The following is a 23,874-nucleotide window of genomic DNA, read 5'->3' as shown; positions in this document are numbered from 1 at the left end:
CCACAAATTGATCAGTTTAGGAGGGCTGGGCACTGACTCTCTGGCTGCAGTAGGGATTATTTTGCATTATTTGGTTGGCTGATGACAGAGATCAAATAACTCAATGGATTCACTGGAGAAAGTAAACTGGGAACAACACTATATAATTCTGACGAGTGAAGTAATGGGCTGTGAAATGCTGTGCTGGAAAGGAGAAAAAAGTGAACAGTGTTGGGACAGGTATATCTGACAAAAAGAGTTGAAAAATGAAGTGACAGATGAACAGATTTTAAGGAGCAGACCGGGAGGAAAATAGGCTGAGAACTGAACCAAGGCAAGGTAGAAGTAGAGAGGGGAACAGATGAACCGGAGAAGAAGACAAACCACGTTAAGATCTGGGTTGACAATCAGCTTGGGTAAGACATTGGTGAAAAAAAAAAGGAGAACTGATGAGCTGATTATTGGAGGATAACGGCTACATGAATTGATAGCAGGCCTTTATGCAGCCAGACGGCTTTTAAGATCAAACAAACAGAAGATACAGGGGGCTGGAAATGCACCATTCGCATACAGGAACTATTTTCATACTCTTTTGATACAAGATTGCTAGTGGTTTTCAAAATGGAATAAAACAAAAAGAGCAATAATGTATGTGAAATAAAGTTGCTAGAGAAACAGAAATTTTGGGAGACTAGAAAAATATACTGCATGCCTGTGGATGTATCCAGGGAATGCAGAAAGATGTCTGAAAGGTACCTGGGGGCCATCTGCTTTTTTGGACAACATTTTTGGTAAGTTTGTAAAACATTTCTTACTAATGGCAAGAGAGCCTCCAGAAACAATCAGATTAATTTTTCCCCCCCCTAATATGAGGTAACTGCAAACTATGTTTGAATTTTTAGTGGAATATCCCAACAACTTGTAAGTTCCTGCAACCACACACTTTTTGTTGTTTTGTGCTTAATTTTCCAGCTCCCTGTCTTCTGCTTTTAACCATAAATGTCTCCCTGGGGTTCAAGGAGATGGCCTGAGGTCCCACCTCACTTTCACATCCCTATTTTTCTCACTTAACAGTAGCTCCCCTTTGCACCTGAAACGCTGCATTTTCAACCAGGGGTTCAGAAGCTTCCCTTGAAAAGCCATTGAGATGCCAGCATGGTGCAGCTGGAAGGGCACTGATGATTGAAGCATGGTAGGGCTGGAAGAGCATTTCCCTCCCCAGCAAACCACCTCTGCTCTTCTGGGAGAGTCATGAAGGAATCTGTGCTTGAGTGGGTGGGCATAAGCATGAAGCTTAGAGAATGAGGCTAAATTATTATTATCTGCACTAGGATGATAAGTTGTTTCCATAGTTAATGCCCCCAGCTGCTTATGTTTCTCTTTAAGGAGCTGAGTTTTTTATTATACGAATCTGGACAGTTCCTGTGGCCTCAGTACTCATCATCACAGGGCTAATCATATTATACCTCAATGAATCTGGCAAAAGTGAAGAAAAGGGGGGAAAAATTATGATACAGGCTACCTCATAATTAAATGCTGTCATTTAAAGATAAAGGCTACAGTTCTTGCTCCTGGCATTTAAATAATCTCTCACATCAGTAAATTATAAAGCTCCTTTTGAAACAATTGCCTCTCAGTGCCTTGTTGTATGACTCAGTGTGAAGCAGACAAACTTTGAGTGAAATGAAGTGCCAAGGGTGAAAAACATGACGATACCAGTTTGCATAACAAGAAAACACATCAGCTTTATGTTAAGATTTCTCTGGACTTGTCAGCTACATGAAGGAGGACCAGTTTGTCTTAACAGAATATTCAGTATGTATGTAACACAGTTCTAAAACACCAGCAAATGAAAACAAGCTTTGCTAAAACTTAAAATGACTTCCAAATATACAAATATTTGAATACTTTCCAGATTGCCATTGCTAGGTATCAGGTTTCCATGTGATTTAATATTCCAAGTATTTCAAAATTATAATGATAATTTGCTTTTCATGAGCTTAGTTTGATAAATCATTTATTTGTCATTATTGGGCATTCATACAAATTACCCTTCTTTTTGTAATTGTCACATATTAAGTGTAATGGAGATTTTAATGAGAAAGCAGGATTATCCAAAATAACAGCAGAAACTCAAGCACCAAGGCACATCTCTGGCAACAGGATGGCTATTTAAAGTCGGATAGAGACACCCTGTCGAGTATATGCAAATAGACTTTCTGCAGTTGAGTTGCCCATATGGAATGAGTCCATATCATGCCTATCTAATTTACTATTTCCCAGAGAAAAAATCTTCTGGATGAAAAAATTAAAAGGCAATATGCCTGATCTTGCAAGGTACTAATCAGCTTCATATTCCTTCTAAATCAATGAGATTTTCAGGGGCAGCCAATGATTTGTGACAGTTGCAAGAATGCTGCTTTTAAGTTCCTGCTTTGAAATATTCCGTGCAGTAGCTGTAGGTTTTTGTTTCTTTATATTTTGTAGCTATGCCTTTTTAAACAAATATGCAATTGTTGGATCACACATGGACAACAGCTTGTCAGTGCTTTCAGCAATTCAATTTCACTGGAGCTTTCAGGCTAGGATCTGAAACCATCCTCCTTGATCTACTATGGGAGCAGGACTGGACTGCCAAGGCTTGTGTGAGCAGTCTTCACAGACAACATTCCTGAGCAAAGGTTGAAGAACAGCAGCTTTTTAAACAGAAGAGCATTTGCCATAGCTCTGCAAAAAAACCTGGCCTTTTAGTAAATATTCAAAACAAATCCTGGAGCTGAACTTTGAAGCTTTTATAATAGCTCCGATCAGAAAATATCACCAACACCACTTAGGCTAGGGTGAAAATAGATTTATAACCTTTTATTTTATTTCTGTGCTTTGTCACTCCTCATTTCCTGCAGCAGGCAAGGAAATTCCAATTAAATTAAAAGTACTGAGAACAGTTATTATGTTCAGTCTTGCCAATTACTGGATTGTACCTACATCACTTTGATTCTTCACCAGTCAGTCAAGACAGCTTGATGTCTACATTATACCTTCTGCTTATTAGTAGCTTGCAAGTGACTGAAAAGTCCAATTGCAAAGCACTAGATGTCCCTCCCCATGTCTCCATACTGTGGACGGTAGCAGCATACACAAAGTAGAAATGAAAAAGCCTAAGAACAGCACAGGTAAAAGAAAACTTGGCAGTGTGGCGTAATACCATATCCTATCCGCTGCACAACTCCCCTGTCAAAGAAAAAGATGTGATGGAGAATGGCTGCCTTCCCAGTACTCTCAGAAGAAGCTGATAAAAAGCTGAAGAAAACTAATAGCATGTTCCTGGAAAAGGCAGAGTGGCATGGATGTCACTTTCATTTTAAAGATGGCCATTTTCACATTTTTACTCTGATGACTGAGGTGAAAAAAGTAGGTTTATATTTCACCTTTTTAACTGCAGCTGAACATTCAATAAAATGTGAAGTCTAAGAAAAAACATGGCTTTTACACAGTAAGTAGATTTTAATAGCTCATATTTAGGACAGCAGAAAAATGTCATCTTCAGCAATACCACATATCTGCATTTCTCCCCACCCCTCCCCCACCCCTTCATTTCCTTTCTCCTCTTTTTCCTCTCACTCCTTTCCTACTCTCCAGTTCCTCCTCTATCTACGTCTTTCATTGTCATCTCTTTACCAGTTCTGCCTGATAACATATTGAAATACTGGCTGATGCTCAATGCAAAACCTAATGTTCTGGTGAACTGACACTTCCCAAAATTCTCTTTTGATCCACTACCTTGAGATTATTGTCACTTTGTAGTTGGAAGATTAGTAATAATGACCAAAGAGGAGAGGAATGAACATGTGTATGCACGCAGATTTTGAAATGGACTCACGTAGTGATATACCACAGTTGTACCACTGGGAATTCCAGACAGGTTTGATGTCATTTGTTTATAAACAAATAGATTGTGTAATGGTGTTTTCTCCAAAATTCAACCGCTGTATTTTTAAAGTTACTGCCATATACATTCTATATCACTGTGTGTATATATACATACACACACACATAAATATTAAAAAGAAAACTTAAAGCTTTGCAGAATCTAAAAATACTTGAGTGGGATGGATACCTGGTAGCTTTGTCTTTTTCTTTGTACTGTGTAACTTGTACTGCGGTCAGAATGACAACCTTGGTTTCTGCTTCAGCTGTGTACAGAACAGCCTGAATATGCTACTGTCAGCTGCAAGTCATATCTACTACGTGTAGCAGCAGATCCATTGGGTACAAAATATCTTATTACAGTTTTCCTGACTGATAAAGTGGAAAATTAATTGTAAATCAAAAGGTTGTCTTTAGGACTTACTGCTTGGTAAAGTAATTGGTACACTCTTAATGAGAAAAAGTGCCCACAGGTAATTTTTTATTTCAGTGTGAATTTTGGAAGCTCTCACCTCCTCCCATATGGATTTGCAAAAAACAGAAGAATTGTGGTAAACTAACCCTCAGCAGAGGATAAAAAAAGATCAGCCTGTCCAGTAAAGGAAAAAGGGGGGAAAAAGAAGGAAAAAGCAAGCTAATGGTAAAAAGCTAAAGTGACACAAGAACAGTCAGAGAAATAACTTTGAAGAGAAAACTTCTGAAGCTGAGGAAATGTCATAACTGGTAAAAATCAAAGCGTGGGCCAGAAACCATGAGAATATTTACAGCTCAATGTGCTAACAGTCTCAATCTCAGCTAATTTATGAACGATTCATAGATAGTGGGTAAAGCAGAGCTCTTTTAGATGGATGTGAGCAATGGGCCAGAAATGTTGATTAGATCACTTTCTGGCTTAATATGCAGCCATTCTGCTGATATTAAGAACAGTAAGAAGAAGAGAGGTTGTCAGCACTCCCAGGCTCACAGAAGACATATCTAGAATGAGAGACAGTCAGTATAAAGGTGTAAAGGGCAATAGATTTATTTCCCATTTTCCCATTCCTTGAGGACTGTTGCAACATACAGAGAAAATTACCAGGAGTTTGAAAAAAAAAAAAAAAAAGAGAAATAGTTACAGTTCTTCCATTCAAAGGAAATCCTAAAGAATTGCATAGATGTTCACAAATAACATTTTTCCAGAGAACTTTTCTTCCCCTTTAATCTTGAACATGATCCATCCAACTGCTATAGAAACAGAAGCTGATGGATGGATGGGACAGGAGGTAGGAGTACTACTGACTTTTTTTTACTGCTTTTGGTCAGACTTGAAAAATTACTGAAAATATCCAAACAAATGACCCAAACAAAAAATATTTGGAGCAAGCAGGTCACATGTATAGGGAGTTTTGTTGCTTCAGAATGACTTGAACAGAGAATACTTTGTCACTCTGCTTTGTTTTAAGAATATGACCACCAATCAGTGAAACTATGGCTTAAATGGGTGGGGATTGGGGATTTCTGTGTTACGTTAACTATATATCCATTCTCTAAAACTATGACAAGTGTATTAAAAATATTTCACGTGGAGTCAAGACTGAAGTGTTATTGAAAACAGCGACACCTGTTGTGTTATCAGCGTGCCTGAAAACTGGAATGTTAAATTTGTACCAGTCTAAATTGTGGGAATTTTACATTCAGACTCCAAACTTCATAAATCTGAATGCATTTTGCTAGTTTTCTATAATTAACAGAAGCAATAAGAGAAGAGTGACAATGTAAAGCTAGCTGGTAGACGTTAATAACTTACCCACACAGGAGGTTCCATCATTAGGTACAAAAGTTTGTTGACCATTGCTAGATTTGAAACCAGGTGCACACATGCAGAAATAACTTCCCACAGTGTTTGTGCAATTGGCATGCTCTCCACAAGGCTGAGTAGCATTTTCACATTCATTATCATCTGTCAAGACACAAATTACAGAGAAATATATTTGCATTTACCGATTGAAGAAAACAGCAAAGTAAAAGCTTAATTTGGCCTCCAGTATTTTATTTATATAAGTTTTGAATGCTGAGCTGGCAGTCTTGGTGTTTGTCTGTACAGGTTTCCCGTTGCCAAGGATGTATGCAGGTGTTCAGCAGGTCTTCTCTGCCCTCATCCTGCATGAGCCAACAAATGAGAAAACCGATGGGATACTGAAATGAATGTCTTAATTGGATATTCAGTTGGAATAAAGGATTATTGCAAATGCATATTCTGCCATGGTTGATTTTGATAACATTTTTGGTACCCACATGGTCTTCACAAATCTAGAGGTAGAAAATCACCCTGAGGATGCATCTGGGAATTCAGAATCATAGAAAACAGTTATCAAAAGGATAACAAGAAGTGACCCACTTCACTCCCTAACACTAAAGCAGGATCAATGTAGCTTACTTGACAGTTCATGAAGACCTTCTGTGGTATTTCTCAGCAATCCCAGACAATAAACTTATAAAATTTGTCTTACTGACTTGAGTCTTCAAATATATTGTTTTTTCTTAGTTATCGCAAAGATCTTAACAAATGGATGAGCATGATTCATGGCTTGATCTTTACATCTTCGTGAGTACTGTGTAAATCATCAATTTTGTACATACAGAATTACATGATTTATTTTACAGGGCTAGTCCCAGGTCTGTAATGATACATGAAAAAAGGAGCCATATGCCTGAGTTTTAAGACTACTTACCCTCTGCAGAGTCTCTGCATATACCATCTTTGTGAACATGGGGATCCACTAGCTTGATCAAAGGTCAAATGAAATCATAAAAACATATTTTATACCGTACAGTTGATCTTCTGCAATGACGCAATAAAACTTTTTCCTCTCCAGAATTTTCCAAGGTCTATTAAATAATTTTCAGACGAAACTTGAGAAAATTTCAAAAGCTTTCTCCAGAAACGCTATCTATCAAACTAGGAATAATACTGAAGAGCAATAATGTCATCATTCCAAATAGCCTGCTTCTCCCAAAACACCCCAAAACTCTGAGGCAAGCAAACAAACCAAACTCTCCTAAACAAAAAGACACTGAGTTCTCTATTTTCTGCATCCTGAAAAAGGAAGAGTTAAAGGCTTGCTGAACTCTGCTGGGATTTTGTTCCTGTTCTCAAGCAAAAGGTACTCGTAACATGATGAATGACAGGAAAGAATTCTAACAGGGAGAGAAATAACAATTTACTGCAGAAGAAGAAGGATTAAGGAGCATGACAGGGAGAAGAAATATGACTTCAGAAAAGACACCCAAGGATGAGTTTCAGGAAGGTGCTTCTGCTTCCTGATGGCCAGTGTTCTTATAAGGTGTTTGCAAAGATAGGATACAGATAAGTACAGTGTCATGTAAGTTAGGGAAGTGGTAAGATTAAAGTACATCAAACACTGTAAAGCATTACAGGAATACACTCCTGCAATGTAACTTAGTCTCAACTCCCAGAGTAACCCTGGCACAAGACATTTTTCAGACCCGAAGTCTGACATGATTTTGAATATTATACAGTTGACTCAAATATCAGTTCAGAATGTCAGCATTCCTCAGGAGAATTTGAGTCAACAATATTAAGTGGATTATGTTCATTATAACTAAAATTGAATATAATTTAATGAGAAATCCAAGTATAAAAACACTCTGCCAACACATGCCAACAATATTTATTTTACAGCTTTGATATTCATGAGAATACAGCAGAGAAGGTGTATAATTTGGATCTTAGAGAATGCCAAGGTAAATCCGAATTAGTTTAAGTGAAAGTAAGACAGGGAGAAAAAAAGTGGTACTAATCTAAGTTCAGAAACTGAGCATGGGAATACGACAAGTCCAGTCTGGCATATGATGTTGGGAAGGCATTATAGTTCATTGAGAGCAATATGTGCTGGCTTTGGAAAGCTCTTCGGACAGGAGTCATGGAAGACAAGAAGTGGAAGAACAGTGATCAGTGGCTTCATTCAAAGTAGGGGAACTATAGAGCTGAGGAGATAAAAGCTACAGGATACATGCAAGAACTCTTCTTTTGGATTTGTTTCCTAGGAACTCAAATATAAGAATTAAGGTCCTCAACCCATCACTATTACCTTTTCAGGTGTCCCAAAGAACTTACAGACATCATCAAATGACTCATGCAGTCATCATCAATAAAATCTTTACAATTCTGCCTAATTAACTACTGGATTATTGGTGTTTTTTTTTCCTCCATTATTAATAATATCTGTAAGAATTTTAATGGTGACTAAATTGTCTTAGAAGGCTTACTGAGAGAACCTTAAGGAAAGGTTTCTCTTACTTTCCTAGGAGAAGATGTCTCTTCTACAGCTAACTTAGAAGACTAGCTTGTCTACATGCATGTTATCAGTGCCAAATAGCAGGATACTTGATTAGTCTGTTCCACAAAACAATAATTTGGGGCATTTTATAAATGGTCTTTTTATCCTAAATAGTATATATATAAGAGGTGGGATAGCAAAGGAAATACCAGTCCTACATGTGTACCAGATAAAACAGGATGGATGGAGTCTGCACAAGGTAAAATTTCAGCACCTGTTTACCTGCTTCAGTGGCTTTAAACCATAGAATTGGCAGGATTTAGATTTGAGGAGGAGCTTGATAGTTTATTCTGTAGTACTCTTATTAATGACCGTGGATCACTGTTTCTTGTCATGCTAAGGGATTTATCCGATTTTCATACTAAATATACTCATTGTGGAAGAACAACAATTAGAAATCATACCATGAACTGTCACATTTAGAATATGTAGACAAATGCAATAAGGTATAATTAAGAAATATGGGGATATATCAAGTGACTGAAAATTCTGTCACAGTCAGAAACAGCAGCAATTTTATTCCATTTGCAGAAGTGGAAAACAAGATGCTTAAATAATAGAAAATGAAGTCCAGCACATCTTTACTACGGTATGATTCCCAGACGCCAGCTGTACATACTGTCAAAGATGTGTGGTCTTGTTTATTATCAGATAATTTAAGAAACCTCAAAAACATCTGAGAAGAATAATAATAACTTAAACTTCAAACACAAGAATGGATATTTTAAGGAGTTAAACTCATAAGGAACTTTCTTTTCACTGTTCCAATGGTCTAATGTTATATTGAGCAGACTGTACTGGGGGATAATTTACTGGACCACATCCTGCTTCCATCAAAATTAATGATATAAAAGTCACTGACGTAGGTTGGCCCAGAGTGGTGTTCACTGTGGAAAACTACTGGGTTAATGAGAAAGGCAAGTAAGGGAAAGGTTCTCAAGAGAAACAAGTTTCATATGCAGTTTGACTAGATGTGTTTAAATAATCCGCCTGACTTCACACAAAATATATTACAATGGCAATGATGACCAAATATCTTCCAGTTCTCTATATAGACAAATAGATAGTATCTGTATAGTATCTGTGCCAGCATTCATGGCAGGCAGCTTTGGAGCCCATCACATTGGAAAGCCAGCTCTGCAGCTGCACAATCCTTGACATCAATGCTCCTGGCTCTCCTGCAGGAGCTGGAATTCTCAGAAATCTTAGATCAAAGTTAGACCTACATCTCCCAAGGCATTCTACTAGGGCCTCGGCTACAGGCTGAGCTCTCAGGGCTCTCACTGCACTACTTCTCTGGCAGAGGCCATATTTCTGGTTCCCAATGCAGGGTAATTGGTGCTGGGGCCAAGGTGCTTTGCAGGCTCTAACGTGGATAGCAAGGCCAGAAAGGGAACGTTTCCTGAGGCAGCAGAAGCCTGGCTGTTCCAGGTGAACTCTTGTCATCTTGACATTTCAAATAAATATTTAAATGAATTAAAGACTCCTGACCAGAGCTTGAGTTTGTTTGGCAGCCTGAGTTTTCCTAAAGCCACACCTGAACAAGCATAGGGGTGATTTTCAGAAGTTTAATGAACACTTGATGCTACTAAGGACCATAAACAGCTCATACCAAGGCCATTACAGTATACTATAATACATTCACAACCTGCTCTATTCTGTGCATTCCCCAGGTGACGTAAAAAGAAGCAATTAAAACATCTGCTAATTTTACTCCAATCCAGACCTTTTAGAAACAGGGTCAGAGGCCTTTCGGGGATACCTGTCCATCAAGCATGGGAGTGGCAGCACAGGGCTGGGGACCAGTACTGCACATAGTAGTCTGAAAAGTGGACAGCCCTGGGTAGGAAGGAAACGCAGCTGGAGCAGCTGGGGAATACATTGATTCATTGCATTTGGCTGTTCTCTTTTGACAGCAGCCTCTGCTGCCAAAGCTGCTATGGAGCCCCTGGGGGAAACTAAAACTACCCTTCCCTAGTGTAACCCTCATGGGAAAACAGTACTTGAAGTGCCTCACTTAACCCCTCAAAAGCAAGGAAATGAAAGGCTTCCTGTAAAACAAATTCCAGTGCTACTCACCCTGCTGTGCTTAGCTTGTCTGGAGGTCTCAGAACAGTGGGTGATCTTACATACATTACTTCTGTGCTGCAGGACTGTGTGTCTACAGCCATCACAGCCTGAGTTAAGAACAGTAATACCATTAACAGCCTTGCCTTGCCTTCCTTGTGATGTGTTTCCATTAATGGTAATTTAACACAATTTGTTTATGATTCTCCAAAGATTCAGCATTCAAGTTTGGTCTAAATCAGCATGAAAGAGCAGATGCTTAGAAAAACCACTTGAGACTGCAGAACGGGGCTGGAAATCTCATTTAAATATGAATTGCTTTCATAATGGGCCCGATTCATCTTTGTCCTACACTGGGGCAGGGGACCATGCAGTTACTGAACAGGAAATCTTGCCACTGAAAGCTCCATCTTGCTTGAATTTCGTAGCTCTCTACCTCCTTGTAAGAGCCCTTCACAATGCCTTCTTGGGACATTTGAATAGCTTGCTAGGAGTTTTTGACTGGTTTGAACTTGATGGCTCTGCAGCTAGCTGGACTCCTAGAAGTCCTTGGATCAGCAAACACATTTTCTTTCACATTCTTCACAGGCTATGTGTATGTGCAGAGGTGATTTCAGATAAACAGTTTTTGTGTGTCTGGCTGAACTACAAGTCCTCACAAAAAAATAAAAATAAAAATCCTATGGCCCCATTTTGAGGAATGGGGCAAAACAGTCTAAAAGAAGGAGCAAAGACATGTTCCTACATATCCAAAATACACTTGGGTTGAGTTTTAAAGAAGGGACAAGGTTTGGAAAGGTTAATATATTATTTAAGCTGCTTCCTTCATCTCTTGCTAGTATTTTCAGACATTACAAATTAAACATGAAAAACATTTATTATTGGGTAAGTGCCAGTGATGAGATTGTCACTTGTTTAGCCACACAGAACAACCTGCCTTTTCAATGCTTGTGAAGTATCAAAAAAGAGAAAAAAAAAATAAAAAAAAAGAAAAAGAAAATCTGTAATTTGTGATCACTCATATGTGAAGAACAAGAGGAGGAAAAAAAGTCCTTAGAAGTGCTAGTCATTGACTGGAAACAAAACATATATCCATACAAGCATCTGTAGGATTTTGAGAAAAAAAGGAACAGGGTGCTCAGATTAGTGAAACAGAGGGAAAAGGGGGATAAATAGCTGTTGAGAGGCCCTGTCAAACCTCCTTCCTAGCACTGTCTCCCCTCCTCCTTTGGAGAGCAGGAGTCTCCAGGCATGTGCCTTGCAGACAGCAACAACGTGACCCACCACTCCTCCCATAGGAGACCTCAGAGCTGCAGCGACCAATGGAGATTCAGAGCTGTACTGCTGCAAGTGGGGAGCTTCAGGTTGGGTGTGAAAACCCCAGATTTGTTATTTGGTGTCTGGATGACACCCCTTTCCTGACAAGATCAAGAAGGGAAGGGCTGTGAGTCCTATGAAGATGCACAATTTCTATTACAGGTACACTTTGGAGCTGATCTGGGTCCCCCTGCTGACGTGGTGAGCAGGGTGCTAGGGCACCTGTCAGGGGTATGGGTGCAGAGCACAACCCACGACATCACGGCACAGGCACGAGGTACAAGGAGCAGCCACTCACTCTTCAAGGAAGCACACCATGACCTCCTTGCACATGCAGCACTCCGGTTCGCCTCCTGCCTTCCCTGTGACATCAATTCACCAGCTCAACACTGGGGCTGATGAGCTGATAAAATGCACAGCTAAAGACGAGAAGAGACTGTAGTGAGGGAATGTCAGAGACTGCAAGGAGTCACAGGTAAATGGGACAGCATCCACAATAGGGATGAAGTGCTGGAGTTCTCAGCCTAGTCTGGGATATAAGGAGTGACAACCAGATGAATTCACTGGAAAACAGGATTATAGACACCGAGTAGGATAAAACAATAATCCCATCATCAGTACCAGTCATATGCAGCTCCTTGTTAGCTATACTGTGAACTCAAACAACCCAAGGCTTTCATCCAACAGGATGTGTACAAGTGAGATGTCACTACACAAATCTAAACATTTTGGTCCCAAGCAAAAGATAAGCATGAGGAAAAACAGCTTAGCAAACAGTTTGATAAAGGGGAAATGTTTCCAGGCAGCACTTTTCCAAATTCCAGAGCAAAAAGGGAAGATAATTATCCAGATTCTGAACAACACAGCCAGGAAATGCATCACCACATTACAGCTTACATATGCAAACCACTGTCGTGCCTTTATGGTATGGGTAAAGCAACATGTGAAAAAGGAGGTAAGTTAGAGAGAACACAGCTTGAATGAGGCAGAGGAACATTAAGCACTATCTGATGAGCTTTATCAAACACCCTACAAGCAAGCAGCAAAGGCTTTGATCAGAATCATAGAATCATAGGATATCCTGAGTTGGAAGGGACCCACAAGGATCATTGAGTCCAACTCCTGGCACCGCACAGGTCTACCCAAAAGTTTAGACCATGTGACTAAGTGCACAGTCCAATCGCTTCTTAAGTTCAGACAGGCTTGATGCAGTGACTACTTCACTGGGGAGCCTGTTCCAGTGTGCGACCACCCTCTCGGTGAAGAACCTCTTCCTGACGTCCAGCCTAAACTTCCCCTGCCTCAGCTTAACACCGTTCCTGCAGGTCCTATCACTGGTGATTACAGAGAATAGGTCACCTGCCACTCCACTCCCCCTCGCGAGGAAGCTGTAGACTGCGATAAGGTCCCCCCTCAGCCTCCTCTTCTCCAGGCTGAACAGGCCCAGTGACCTCAGCCGCTCCTCATGTCTTCCCTTCTAGGCCCTTCACCATCTTCGTCGCCCTCCTCTGGACACTCTCCAACAGTTTAATGTCCTTTTTGTACTGTGGTGCCCAGAACTGCACAAAGTACTCGAGGTGAGGCTGCACCAGCGCAGAGTAGAGCGGGACAATCACTTCCCTTGACGGACTAGCAATGCCGTGCTTGATACATCCCAGAATACGGTTGGCCCTCCTAGCTGCCAGGGCACATTGCTGGCTCATATTCAACTTGCTGTCAACCACAACCCCCAGATCCCTCTCGGCGGGGCTGCTCTCCAGCATCTCGTCGCCCAGTCTGTACGTATAGCCAGGGTTGCCCCGTCCCAGGTGCAGGACCTGGCACTTGTTTTTGTTAAACTTCATGTGGTTGGTGATCGCCCGGCTCTCCAATCTGTCCAGATCTCTCTGCAAGGCCTTTCCACCCTCATCTGAGTCCACAACTCCTCCAATTTTGGTGTTGTCGGCAAATTTGCTCAGAACACCTTCTAGTCCTACATCCAAATCATTTATACAAACATTGAAGAGGACTGGCTCTAAAATGGAGCCTTGAGGGACCCCAGTAGTGACCATCCGTCAGCCAGATGTGGCCCCATTTACCACAACCCTTTGAGCCCTGCCCGTCAGCCAATTGCTCACCCATCATATGATGTTTTTGTTAAGTTGTATGCTGGACATTTTGTCCAGTAGGATCCTATGGGAAACCGTGTCAAAAGCTTTGCTAAAGTCCAAAAAGATCACATCAGCTGGTTTCCCTTGATCGACTAGATAGGTGATCTTATCATAAAAGGAAATCAAATTTGTTAGGCAGGACCAAACCCTCATGAACCCATGTTGGCTGGGACCAATGAAATAACACTGTTTTTTGTCAGGACATAGACTTATCCATTACTCACACAGAACTAAAGCCTGGAGTATTTCTGAGGTCTTCCAAAACACCACATGGCAGCAGCAACACTGGGTTTCTGCTGTGCAGGGCTGGAAGTGCCCAGATGTCCACAGAGGGCTGTCACCACTCTGCTCAGGGAGCCCTCCACAGAGCACAAAGTGTAGTTTCAAATACTTAATACCAGTGATACAGTGAGGCATGCAAGTTCACTACCCAGACAGGATGTGGTGGCAGACATGGAAGGGAAAGTATATGGAGCTCTGTAAAGATTTATAGAGGAAATATCCAGATAGGTATGTGCTTAAGGGTACTTTTAATTGGAAATGATGCAAATCACTGATGGTCATTTCATATGGGGGTGGTTTGTATTATAGAGTTGGGAGCCAGAAACTAAAATCCAGTTGCTGAATTCCTCCCTGGAGTGGAGAGATGGCTATTTGAATTAAAGGGTGAGTTCAGGTTCATCTCCACCCAATTCTGAAGAAAGCTGTTTGCCAGCTCACCTGCTCCATCACTCATTCTTGTGGCGGACTTTGAAACAGCAGGGTGGTTTCTGTGCTTATTTGTGAGTGAACAGAACACCACACCCATGTTTTGTTGAAGTGTGAGAGCTCTTTCCATAACCGGGCTTGACCTCAAGCTACCTGATGTCAGAGGAGTGGCTCCCATTAACCTACATCTTTGCTTTTATAGAAGCAGACTCTTGGAGCGAAAACCTGTAAAGAGCAGAAGTAAAGAATGAAAACCACATTGCTCTTCCTATCCTCACCCCACACAGATCTAATTACCAGGACCCAACCTCAACACCCTGGAAGGCATCCTGTGTCAAACCTACTTCTGAAGGATTACACAGAATGTAACTGAGACACATGATCAGTTTCTTGATTTGCCTCCATCAGAAACACTGAATTAAAAAAAGGTGAAGTACAGCTGAATGGGAATATGCTGGATATGCAGTGTGCAGTCAATGTTTTTCCTTGGTGCTACCAACAGAAGGGTTTTAGAAACTTCCCAGTTACTATATTATGTCATTCTCTCTCTCTCTTTTATTTTTTTTTTCTAACTCACTTGTTTTCACTAAAACTCATATTTTAACTGGAAAGTAAAACAGCATATGTACAATCAGAGAATAGTTTTGCTTAAAATAGAGTGAGCAGAACAGCAGTTGCCTACTGACAGGGATTAATCGGTAGATAACTGTGCCCCTGTAGAACTGAATATGCAGCCCAAGAAAAAGTTCTGTTTCAGCACTGAAAATGGAATCAGATTTTATTAAAAATAATAATATCAAACCTATAGCCAGACACTACCTGCATTGTAATTTCTTACAGACTTCCTGTTGCATTTTCCATGGTGTTGATTCTGTGCCAGTATTATGAAAGTAGATGCATCAGAACGTGAGGCTGAAATCTTGATTACGTTGTTTAATACTTTCCATAGTTTATATAAATAAATGCTAAGTTCTGCTGCATACTCATATCCTCACCTATACCACTCTACTGCAGTAGCCACTGCCTAATTACATTCAGGAAAACAAGACTCAAATTTGTTGTTCACTTTGTAATGCAGCTGGCTCTTGATATTTCTAACACTCACTTCTGAAAACTCCAAATGCAGAACTTTTTGAACCAAAATACATAAACTCCCTATGACACATTCTGGTATTGGTCTAAATTCAAACTTTCTTTTGCATTTCACAACAGAAACTTTAAACTGGCATCTTTTGGAAGAAAAAGTTCCCCATTAGCTGCAAAGCAGTTGAACACTATCACGCACCAAATCTTGGCATCCATTGAATTGTATCTAACAGATGCTAAATGCATCTAAAAAGGCAGTATAACCATATTAGCATTACTCTTTCCATATCTAATCCCCAATGACTCTGTGATGGATGTTCCCTGTTGCCAGTTACACACAGGCCATCACTCAGAGGTCTTGATCTCTGGCTTCTTCAACAGCACCCCATCTAAAAAAAATCCAAGTGAAACATAAGGCTGGAAGTCAGGATGAACGCAAGTTCTCATGACTCACGTGGCCAGACTACCTTCCTGGCCTTGGGGAGATAAACTCTGTCAGCTTACATTCACCACTTCAGTAGTATTTTTGGAATGGAAAAGAAAATGTGAACTCTACCAAAAAGGTTTTGCTAAGTCATGGAGTAGCATGATTTAAGAGCTTTAGTAGGAAGTCTTTATTTGGGCAACAAGAACAGATCCATATGTAGAAAGGAAAACTGGGTTCATTGGTGTTTACCTGGAAATCCCACATGCTTTTGAATCTGCCACTTAAAAAAATAGGTGACGTGTGATAAAGTGCAGGTGTGATTCTACCCCGTTATCTTCAGCAAATTTTGTCCTTTGAAAATTATTTTGCTGTAACATATTGGAAACAGTATTAAAAATGCTTCTTGCTTTTAGATCCCTATCACTGTCCACTTTGGATTTAAAAAGCAAAATATAATAAAAGATGTGGTAAAATTGCTTTGAAAGAAAGAAGTAATAGCTCAAATGGTAAGGAAGGTAATAAAACAGTGACTACAAGAAAAGCTATTTTTTTTTCCATTGTGGAACAGTATTCATTGATTTCTGAAACCACAGGCTAATTATGCTCTGAGTGGACAAAGTACTTTACAGAGTCTAGTCTGGGCATCAGAGACATTGAGTTCATGATGTACTTTTGTCAAACCTAAGTTACAGTACTCAAGACAAGAGTAGCTTGATGAAATTTGATTGCTGGTACTATTCAGGAGGTTAGATGACGTGACCTAACATTAGTCTATGAGATGCACAGACCTATATTGCTTTAAGTTAATACCAGTGGTGTATAATTAAAAGAAAATAACCCCTATAGCAGACAATGGCCTCCCTCTTCCTTCCTCTCCACCCTGTATTTTAATAGCCTGTTAAATCTTGTCAAAATTTACATGTGAACTAAGCATCTTCTAAAATGACTCACATACCTTTCATGTGATCTGGTGAAGCTTTTTTTTTTTTTTTTTTTTTTTTTTAATATTATCTCTGTAATTTATCCCATTTAAATGCTCTGCAATTCAATAGCTTCACTACTGGATAATAGACTAATCCATGAGAGGAAATCATTTTAATCTATAACTGAGAAAAAACATTAATTACTGGAAAACATCTAGTCTCCAAACTTGAAGATATCAAATATGGTCTGGCAAGGAGGAGACAATTAGACTGAGGAATTCTACCCAAAGGGAAAACATGCCAACATTACTTCAGCTCGACTAATGACTTCAACAATAACCACTGAAGTATTTCCAGCTACTGTCAATGCTTTAAGCATTTAACTCCATAGTGAAAATGTCTTAACTACTGTCAGTCATATTGTGACAGACTGACCCCAGCAGTTCGTTGTGGATAACAAAAGTCTCTATAAAAACATATAGCTTTCATTTCTTGTCTTCTGATGTCAAATAGAGCTAAATATAATGATGCAAATGGAATTACAGGTTATAAAATGCAGCAGTCAGGTCTGTTGTACTGCTCAGTCTCAAGGGTTTCAGATTTTTGTATACTCACAATCAATTTCCCATCTAATAATCAAATATCTTAGTGAAATTTATTTGAAAAGTATAACACTTCCTTTGCGGAGCAACATCTTCCTAAACTGACTGTTGTAAAGCTTGAATTTCTTCTTTCAGACCTCCTTACCGAACCTTACAGCTTTAGAGTGATGGAGCCTGTGGTCTTCTCATGCCACATAGTCTTAATAGCTCTTTTTGGAGCTTTCTTTCTAATGCTCACAATCCAGAAAATTCAAATGGCATAACGAGTTAATGCACTGAGATCCCTTAATGAGTTTTGACTGTGAGAGGACTATAGGATCCTGACTCAAACTAAAGTGACTTTCCCTTGCTGATTACACCAACAGCTCTGTTTTTCAACAGTTATTATGTACTAGTTTGAAATATTTTATTTATGGTTGACATTGTCTACATAACCTTATTTTCTCTTGAATATATATATACACACAGCAAATAAGGACATTCTTAGACCAAAGATGTGAAACATTTGGCAGGCAAAAATATAGGAGTTCCTTCCATTAAAAGAAAAAGTAAAGAAAAAAGTCCTCAGGTTGGACAGAAGTGGTACTTTTAACAGGCAATAACGTTGAAATGAGGCACAAGACAGAAGTGAAAACACTTCAAGTTTGCCTATCATAATAACACTTCATATGGCAGGTTGTATTATGTGCATTTGCCTGGGAGTATTGGCAGCTGGGAGCGTGTATATGTATCATATAAAAGCTGTGTATCTTTGGTTAACTGGATCCTGTGTACCACACTGGTGAACTAGCAAGTCTTTTGGCTTATGCACCACACAGGAGAGCTGCATGGAGCTCAGAAGTAGGCTGGGTTGCAAGCAGAGATACTGCATTAGTGCTGCTCCCTGTTTAAACACAGTTTTTCATAGCCTGGATGTAGCACTGTGCTGCACAGCAACACGACTTGCTGCTACTTGACCTGGCTTAGCCAGTACTGCGTTGTGTCATTTCAGCAGACTCTGGGAGACAACGTCCCAATTACAAAACACAGAGAAAACACTGCTGCCACTAATTAAAATGAGGGGTATAATTTACATACTAAGAAGACAGAAGCCACAGGAAAAGAGGATTACTGTAACATAGTGAATACAGCAGTGTAAAGCACACAGATCTCTATAGACTACCGCGCTGGGGACCTGTCAGAGAGGGAGGCACCACAGAAAGCCTCACTACCAGTATACTAAAGTGCTACTCATGAGCAAAGTTCTCAGTTGGAAATGGTAATAACTTGCTCCCCCTGCAAATCACTCAAGAATAAAGTACTTATTCTTCATTTATTAAAATAAAGCTTGCAAAGTAAACACCTATATTTAAGTTCAAACACTGATAAACATGTTCATTATCAAATACACTAAGCTTCCAGAAACATTGGGTTAGATGTATGTAGCATGTTCAGTACAGCCTGATAACTGGGCGATTTATTAAATATGCAGAAAAGTACTGTAAATTTCTCTTCCAAGATATGTTGAATAAGAAACTGGTTCAGCAAAAGCAGTAGTAAAGATTGTTTATTTTTAATTCAGGGAAACTATTACATCATGTATCAAATGTTTTGTTCATTAAAAATGTCATTGCCTTTTGTCCTCTGCTTCTGTGTCTGTATGTACCAGCACAGAGAGTTCTATGGGATATCCTTAGTTTTGCTCCAAAAGTCCCAGTTCAGTCAGGATACTGGAGAGCCCAGAACAGTTTGATGGGAAAGATTTTTCTGTGCTCAGATTTGTTGTGAACTTCATATTATAGTAAGCATTAAACATTTCTCTAATTTATTCTGTCAAGTGGGGTAGGTTTACATTCCAAGTGTAAATGCATACTATACACAGAGAAAAGTAGTGTTTAAATGATTTATTTTCACATGGTCAAGCTGTTAAATATCATAATACTGGATTAGAGTTAAATTCTTACTCCAGCTGCCTTGGCTCCAAATCAGGCACTGTAAAGTCAACCTCCAGGACATCCTCTGGAGACCCGCTGAAAGATCTGGGATAGGGGACAGCTGGAGCCAGGGAAAAAAGGCATGTTGGGTATAAGACAGCAGCATACAGCATCAAGGAAAGGATAATATCGTGGTTTGGAAAAGCTATTTTACAGGCTATTGCTCAGAGGAATGCTTTACCAGTCTTCATATGCACCCAGGAATTCAAATAAGGAGAGGGCAACCCTTCCCTCCTGACTGAGGAGGCCTATGTTACATCTGTTAGAGGCAAGTGGCAAAATTACCCTGTGAGTTAAGGCCCAGGGAAGAAGAAAATCATTTTTAAAGCTGGCCCACTTTTAGGCCGAACTGCAAGATAATAATGGTTTTCTTGAGGAGCAATGAACTTTAGAACTTCATTTGGTGCCTGTTTTAGTCAAAGAGTGCACTGTTGTGTTATTTTCTGTTTAAACATACCCTACTCTGACAGGCCACTGAAGCCTTTAAAGACTTCTCATCTTTATTGCAGAAAGTACTTTGATCTTAATACCAGAAAAGGTCAACGCAAGAAATTCAGAATTAGAGCTGTTTACATCCAATATACAATACAAATAAGTGAATGTGGCAAGGACATCCCTGGCAGATTAAACAAGGCCATGTTTTCCTAGTTCTGCTTAAAACATTTATGTTTTTGCCAACCATTGTGCAAGGAATGTCATCATGAAATCTAGTGAAATTCACTTATTGAAGCTCTTTCCCCCTCAAAACTCTTCATCAATCATATCCCAGAAAGGCTCTGTCGTAGGATAATTGCGACTTGGCGTGCCAACAAAGAGCATCCAAACATCCTCAGCTTCCTTATCTATACAATGGGCAGGGATGACAGCCATTTTATTAGCTGAGATATTGTTACCCCCATCAGATAAAATACTGTGTTTTGTTGCTTTGATGTTTTCTGTCACCATAGCAGAGCTGTCTGTTTCAACTGCATGTTTAAAAACGGCTGCAGTGGCAGCTTGTGTTCCTTCACAATAACACTGCCTACAAACATCTTGCAGAAAGAAGCAAACAATGTACTAATTGCACTTTCTCGGAAAGAGATTGGGAAAAGCAAACAGACTTTCTGATGCAGTTATTTCTAGTCAAGACATAATTGTGAAGCCATCTCTCTTGTCTACATTTGCTTCCTCAAGGATAAGAAGATCAGACAGTGAATACCCTGATTGGACAGCCAATTGAGAAGCCACCCCAAAATGATTTCGGCCATCCCAGTTCTCCTGCCTCCACATACAGTATTATTATTTTAATCTACTAAATATTCTGTGGATTAAAATGACATTTTAGCATAACTGCTTATATTTAACACTTCTCTACAATAACTACAACTATTACAGCACTCAGAAATATGTATCTTACTTCCACATGCTTGGCTAGATCATACAGACCTTGAAGACTAACAAAAAACCTGTCATGCAGAGCAATATGCAAACCCATTTAATTTTCTATTTAAATCCTTCCTGACAGAGTAGACTTTTCTTGAATTCCAAAACAGCAAGTCTGTTAACCAAACTCTGAAGGTGGATAAGTCTGCTTGTCGACATCAAGCTTATCTCACTGTTCTATCATTTGGACAATAATTATATAAAGTGCTGTAGACACGATTTAATAATTCAACATTTGCCAGCTGCTACTGAACACTTCCCATCTATACTAAGCACAGGGAAGGGCTGTGGACTCTCCAGTAGACTGCATGATGAATACTGTCCACAACTTTTATCTCAGCAGTGCTCTAGCACACTGATTTCTTCTGAGAGACAATGTTGAGATGGTAATGGAAACAGCACAATTAGAGGTCATCAGCCTAGCAGGACGTCTCATCTCTGGTGGCTGATCAGCAAGAGGTTGCCCCAATGATAAAGGGCAAAATAGGCAAGTATACATTGTGCTGGCAAATACAGGCCTCTCTGATTGTTGAGCTTTGTAATTGTACACATTTTGAAAAACCACAAGGCATTTTGATGGGTGATAAATCCAATAGCTCTGGAAAATGAACAACCCCAACTCCCTCAGCCTGTCTTCACAGGAGAGGTGCTTCAGCCCTTTGATGATCTTTGCGGCCCTCCCCTGGACTCATTCCAACACGTCCATGTCCTTGTTGTGCTGGGGGCCCCAGAGAAAGCAGTACTCCACGTGGAGTCTCATAAGAGCAGAGCAGATGGGGAGAATCACCTCCCACAGTCTGCTGGCCATGCTTCTTTTGATGCAGCCCAGGACACAGCTGACTTTCTGGGCTGCAAGCACACATTGCTGGCTCATGTCGAACTTCTCATCAACCAACACCCCAAGGTCCTTCTCCTCAGGGATGCTCTCAATCCAGTCTTCACCCAGCCTGTATTTCTGCCTGGGATTGCCCTGGCCCAGATACAGGACCTTGTACTTGGCCTTGTTGAACTTCGCAAAGCTCACTGGGCTCATGGGCCCACCTCTCAAGCCTGCCAAGGTCCCTCTGGATAATGTCCCTTCCCTCTACCTCATTGACAGCACCACACAGCTTGGTGCCATCAGCAAACTTGCTGAGCCTGCACTTGGTCTGTCTATGTCGCTGACAAAGATGTTAAACAGTGCCAGTCCTGATACCGACCCCTGAGGAACACCACTCGTTACTGATCTCCACTTGGACATGGAGCTGTTGACCACAACTCAGAGTGTGACCATCCAGCCAATGGAATGTTTTTCCTTTGAGCAAAGGCTCATGTAAATTGTGTAGTTAGGAAGGCACCTGGTTTCTACTATCAAGTAGAACTAGAAGTGAAATTCAAGTCATTGGAAATTTAACCTTGACTACCCTTTAATACCCTGGAAAAATGACACATTGCATGCACTCATTTCTAAGCCCTGTGCTGCTGTTCCCATTATTAAGCACTGGTGATCACCTGGTGGCACCCCAGCCCACAGTCAACAGCCCTTGTTGAAGTGAGTAGTGCACTTCTAAGACCACCAAGACCTTCCCTAAATATATATATATATTTTTCCGCTTTGGAAAAAACTGTCTAATGTAGAACTTAAGGTAAAAATTGTGGTGGTTCAAAGGCTGTAATAGTATATTTTGAGCATAATTGTTATTTTTAAGCATAAATGAGTACCTCAAGGCTACAGTGCTCAGTGCTTTAAAAAAGCCTTCAGTATATGAAGTGAACACTTCTACAATGCTTCTGTTTTCTTCTTGAGGCTTTAACTCCTGAAGTCACATTAACTACATTAATACTCAAACCTCATACAAGAAGAATAAAAGCAAAAGAGAAAACATCTATTAAACTCCTAGCAACAGAGAAAGTCTGTTTTCTTTACCAAAAAAAAAAAAAAAAGTGTTATTTTTGTTTGTTTGTTTCCAGTTCCTTAGTTTTCAGGGTACATGCATATGAGAGAACTGATTCACAGAGACAACACTTGGCAGCAAAGACTCTGCAAATCCAGAGGTACTACAATTTCTCACATAAAGTTCTTTGGCTTTCTAATTTGCTTACGCATCCTGGATACACCACATATCAGACTCTTGAAAGTTAATAAAATATCAAGAATTACATAGCTCAGCTACCTCATTTTGTTAATGTATTTTTAAATCCTTCTCATAAGAATCTAACACGTAATAAACTAATGAAAAGGAGAATAGAGACTGGCAAATACTAACTGTGAAAGTCAAGGGCACAGAATTACTCATTTCATTATCTGTGTATGTTCCCTCAAACTACAGCTGCTGCAACACCTCAGACTTACAGCTCTGACTAACACCTATTGGCAGGCTGAGCTTATTTCTGCCTACCTGCTTGACAGGAAGAAAGTAACTATGTATGGGTCTAGCTTGCTGGCTGAGTTTAGAAATATGGAAGCACTTGCCCTAGTCTATATATATATTTTTTTTTTCTCCTTAAGCCTTCCACTCTTCATTCTGCCTACATCCCAAAGCAGGCTGTCAGTGGAAAACTCAGCTCTGTTTCCACTTCCTTCTCTTTTAATAGCTAGTTCAAGAAAGAGGTAGTAAATTAGCATTTGGAGTATCGGGGCCCAGGAAAATACTGAACTGCAATTGAAATCTGGTGTGTGTCAGGTGTGACGAGTTTGGGGGAAAAAGCAGAAACTTCCACAAACAAACTGTGACTGCCAGAATCACAGCACAGTGATGAAAGGTGCTCTTCAATGAACAGAGTGCTCCTTGGTCATTTCTAAAGGATTATTCAATTATCTAATAATTAAACCTTTCGGTAATGAAATATGTTTTAAAAAGAGGAGGGGAAAAACCAGCAACAAGGACTCTGCTTCAGCAGATGTAAAACTGACACATCTGCCTCCCTTGATACTAGCAAATTGGCTCTTTCAATATGTTTCATTTGTTCTCCT

General features: G+C 40.0%; 1 protein-coding gene across 4 annotated transcripts in view; it reads right to left on the bottom strand.

The window, feature by feature from the left end:
- ADGRL4 (adhesion G protein-coupled receptor L4) overlaps window positions 1–23,874 on the bottom strand; it is a 74,064-nt gene that overhangs the window by 30,518 nt on the left and 19,672 nt on the right. For all 4 annotated transcript variants that reach the window (XM_040565674.1, XM_040565675.1, XM_040565672.1 and 1 more), the window contains one exon: window positions 5,693–5,845. In XM_040565674.1, the coding sequence (XP_040421608.1) occupies window positions 5,693–5,845 (153 nt within the window). The remainder of the gene's footprint in view (window positions 1–5,692; window positions 5,846–23,874) is intronic.

This window comes from Cygnus olor, chromosome 8 (genome assembly GCF_009769625.2).
Source record: "Cygnus olor isolate bCygOlo1 chromosome 8, bCygOlo1.pri.v2, whole genome shotgun sequence".
Taxonomy (NCBI): domain Eukaryota; kingdom Metazoa; phylum Chordata; class Aves; order Anseriformes; family Anatidae; genus Cygnus; species Cygnus olor.
The sequence above is the reverse complement of the archived record's forward strand: the minus strand, read 5'-3'. Positions and strand labels throughout refer to the sequence as shown.